This window comes from Quercus suber, unplaced genomic scaffold (genome assembly GCF_002906115.3).
Source record: "Quercus suber isolate HL8 unplaced genomic scaffold, Cork oak 2.0 scaffold_234, whole genome shotgun sequence".
Classification (NCBI taxonomy): domain Eukaryota; kingdom Viridiplantae; phylum Streptophyta; class Magnoliopsida; order Fagales; family Fagaceae; genus Quercus; species Quercus suber.
The window spans coordinates 722,790-727,084 of NW_027069691.1; the positions used below are offsets into that span (position 1 = coordinate 722,790).

The window sequence follows — 4,295 nt, forward strand, 5'->3', positions numbered from 1 at the left end:
TTCTCATTACCCATGCTTAATATAAAAGATTCTTAGCAGAATTAAAAAAGAAATGATGATTCTAAGAGTATAATAAGAAATAATTTCCATGAATCCAATATTTTCAATTAAATTCAAATAAATAGTTGCATAAACCAATGTAACATATAATTGAATTTAATTGTATTTAAGAAAATATAACATTATTTGTGTTCAATACAACAAATGCTTAAATTCTTTTTGAATTCAACTTAAGTTACAGCACTTAAAATTTATCTAAGTTTCATCCACAATATATATTTTTATAACATTATTTAAAATCCCCATTGCCAAATATGGAATGTTGTTCAGGGTCTAATAAAGGTTAATAAATTTAAGACAAGGCATTTATGTTTATGTTTAATATGGTATCTTTTGTTATAACTTGTTGAAGTGATGAGTTGTATTGAAATAAAATAATTAATTTCAAGGTTGGGTTCAAGTGAAAATTGTGTTACATCAAGTATAGCTTGTCAATTCAACAACTGTAAAGTCTGTAAAATACAAAAGTAAAAATAATTATATGAATAAGTGATGTCTTAAACTCTTAGTTTATTACCGGATAAAAACACTTTCTGTTTATAAGACATCTCAAAAGTCTCACGTTTTTCACATTGCCTTCTACGTACCATTATATCTATAAAACATTAAATCTCCGATATGATGCAAAATGAATACTCTTCGTTTTAAAGCAAATGGTCATGAGGTCGGCCATGAAAGAAATTTGCTTTTATATTCATCAAAAGAAAGAAAAAATAAATAAATTTTCTTTTATACAAAAATTTGTTTCTCTTATCACTCAAAATAAATAAATAAAGATTTTTTTCTCTTAATATCCTTATTTCCATATTTTAGCCTCTTAGATTGTCTATATAAACCATCTCTATCACTTGGCTGGTTATTTTTAAGTACATCAATTTAGTCAAGGATTTTCCTGATATCGCGGAAGCCTGAAGAAGAGCACACACGATGCTCTATTGATGAAACAGAAACTAAACTGTTAGTTTCTGGGTAGTAAACCTCGAATCCACGAGAGGTTCCTTAAATCCACAAGGTGATAGGTCTGGAATCCACCAGAGAACACAATAGACACACGTCTAAATTTTTATTGATAATAAACTATAACTGACTTGCCTTTGGAGGCTACAATGTGTTTAAATAGTAAAAACAAAACCTAGGATAACTAGAAACCCTAAGGTGGCTATGAAAGCATATAAAACCCTAATTTGACTAAACAACATTAAAAATACCTAAAAACAAGGAAGTAAATGCCCTAAACCTAAAATAATGAAAATTACATAAAAATATCAAATATAAAAGATTACAGAAATTAATTAGAATATTTTGTCCTACATCAGACCCCTCCACTTGAAATAAACTCGTCCTCGAGTTCATTCTTGAAATCTGAAATCTTCCACTCCAAATAAACAAATACTTTGAATGTTTTAATAACTTGATCTGGTTCTGAAACTTGAATCTGTCATAAAGTGTAGTATAAAATTTCTTCTCATCTATCTTCAATTTATTTGCAACATCAATCAACAAAGGGTTGATAGTAAAATTAAAATTTTCTACTCCAAGAAAATCAACATATTGTGTAGTCGTCTTCAATAAATCAACTAGAACCTGGGTGTTGAGGGTGATGGACTCGTCCTTACCTTTGACCACAAGTGGATCTTCCACAATATTCTCAATAATCACTATCTCTTGATTTCTGTGATCTTCCACAATCACCTCAATCTTCTTTTCAAGTTTCAATTCAACAACTTGTTACAAGTCTTGACCTTTTTTAACCACTTCAAAAGTTTCTCCAGAAATAGGCTGCTTCTTCTCAGCCCTCAAACTCTTTTCTTTACTTGATACATGGACTTGGCTGTGATAATTTTGGTTTTCACCTTTCATGTTGTGAACATATTGATTTTCATATGAATATACAAATTTATAATCAACACTTGTATAATCTAGTATATCATAATAGTCATTAGGAAACCATAAATCAATTAATACCTTCTTCATTCTTTGCCAAGAGCAGATTGGATGCTTACCTCGCTGCTTTCTATCGATTTGAATGTCTTCCCAACATTCCTCTGCTTCATTGTCTAATTTATTAGATGCAAGCCGCACCTTTTCTTCATCACAAATCTTCCAAAAATTAAAATACTCTTCTAAATCAAGAAGCCAGTCAATAAAATCCATCTTACACATATCTCCATCAAAGAATGAAATTTTCTTGTAGCTAGGAGTGCGTCTTTGAATATATCGAACATTGTTGTTGCAAGATGATTTCCTAGCAAGAAGAGTAGCAATCTTTTGCTGGATTTCGCCTATAATTTTCTAACTCGTTTAACAAAATTGGTGATTCTCATCACGAAAATTAAGGAACTCAGCCCTAGTGAGGACTGGGTTGTTGATGTTGTCACCGCCGTCATTGTTGTGGTGGTCACCGTCTCGTTGGTTAGCCATCAGACCAGGGTAAGTCAAGGCTCTGATACCAACTGATGTCACGGAAGCCTGAAGAAGAGCACACACGATGCTCTCTTTGATGGACAGAAACTAAACTGATAGTTCCTGGGTAGTAAACCTCGAGTCTACGAGGGGTTCCTTGAATCCACAAGGTGATAGGTCTGGAATCCACCAGAGAACACAATAGACACACGTCTAAATTTTTATTGATAATAAACTATAACTGACTTGCCTTTGGAGGCTACAATGTGTTTAAATAGTAAAAACAAAACCTAGGGTAACTAGAAACCCTAAGGTGGCTATGAAAGCATATAAAACCCTAATTTGACTAAACAACATTAAAAATACCTAAAAACAAGGAAGTAAATGCCCTAAACCTAAAATAATGAAAATTACATAAAAATACCAAATATAAAAGATTACAGAAATTAATTAGAATATTTTGTCCTACATCATTTCCCCATCAATGTCTTTTCATCCTTAAAGTTAGGCTTTCGGCTCCAGACGAATGGCTTCTTCTTCCAAAGCAGTAACTGCGACCCAGGCGAACCCAAAGTGCTTGAATTACAAGCAAGGCGTGACAAATACAGAGTGGACTGAATATGAGGATTCAATCCTTGAAAAAGGGCTTGTAAGGTACGCTTCTTTGCCCATGTTAAAGCAATATGCAAAGATTCAAGAGCTATTACTAAGGAAGACAATACGAGATGTGGCTTTTCGATGCCAGTCGAAGAATAAGATGAAGAAGGCCATTGTTTCTGCTTCAACAACAAGCTGGCCCAAAAGTCTTTTGACTAAGGCTGATCAGGATAAGCTCTTGTGTAACAAAATTGGTGGTCTTGCTGGAAAGCTTTTGGAGGAAAACATGAAGGGCTTCATGCAGATCTCCAAAAATATGGAGCCTAGTAAAGTCCAAGACAACATCAAAATATTTGCAAAAATTCGTGACAACATTCTTATTGTGTCCAACAAATTAAGTGTCATGCCAGAAGGAATAAGAAATATGCCATCTCTTACTGAGAAGTTGAACGAAGAGCTTGTGAATGTCATCCTTCCCGGCTGCAACTTTTGGATTGAAGTGTGATGCTCCTTAATTACTGAGCAGCATTCTGTATTAAAGATGAGATTACCTTCCAATAGTAAAGATAGTTGTTTGTTGTTTGGTAGAATGTTCATGTTTACTAGTCGCAATCTCGCATGAAACGCAGGAAAGTCTCAATCCTTATGATATGATTGGGGAACTTATATTTGTAATTTTATTTTTTAAAGTTTAAGTATTCAAAAACCATAGAGATTCTCATTTTAAGTAATATCTTTGATTAATCTTAATCTAGGTTTTTTTGGTATGTGATTTGACTTACCAACACTTAAGAGTTTAAAATAAAGGATAATCTGGATAGATTAGCCCTGATAATTTTATAGTCAAATTTAAAATGGGCTTACCAAAAAACCTAAGTGAGAATATACCATGGGGGCCTTGGGAGATGATTACACCAGCGAGCCCCCCCCCCCCCCCACCCCCCCCTTTTTAGGCTAAGTAACAAGATTCCACCTAGACGGATGCAAGTTACTAACGAAGCCAAAAATGACAATATCCCTTCAATGGTGTAAGTTACAAAAAATTGGTTAAGTAACAAGATTCTGTGCAGACGAATGTAAGTTACTAGCGAAGCCAAAAATACAATATCCCTTCAATGGTTGTAAGTCACAAAAAATTGGCTAAGTAACAAGATTCCGCCTAGACGGATGTAAGTTACTAATAAAGCCAAAATGACAATATCCCTTCAATGGGTGTAAGTCACAAATATTGCTAA

At 33.5% G+C, this 4,295-nt stretch overlaps 1 protein-coding gene across 1 annotated transcript; it reads left to right on the forward strand.

The window, feature by feature from the left end:
• Positions 1–2,989: 2,989 nt before the first annotated feature.
• On the forward strand, positions 2,990–3,565 carry LOC111987184 (uncharacterized). The gene has a single exon (XM_024018890.1). The coding sequence runs from the start codon at positions 2,990–2,992 to the stop codon at positions 3,563–3,565; it is 576 nt and encodes a 191-aa protein (XP_023874658.1).
• The last annotated feature ends 730 nt before the right edge of the window (positions 3,566–4,295 follow it).

Excerpts from the sequence above, each read along its gene's own strand:
- LOC111987184 (XM_024018890.1), top strand. The coding sequence starts at position 2,990 with ATGGCTTCTTCTTCCAAAGCAGTAACTGCGACCCAGGCGAACCCAAAG.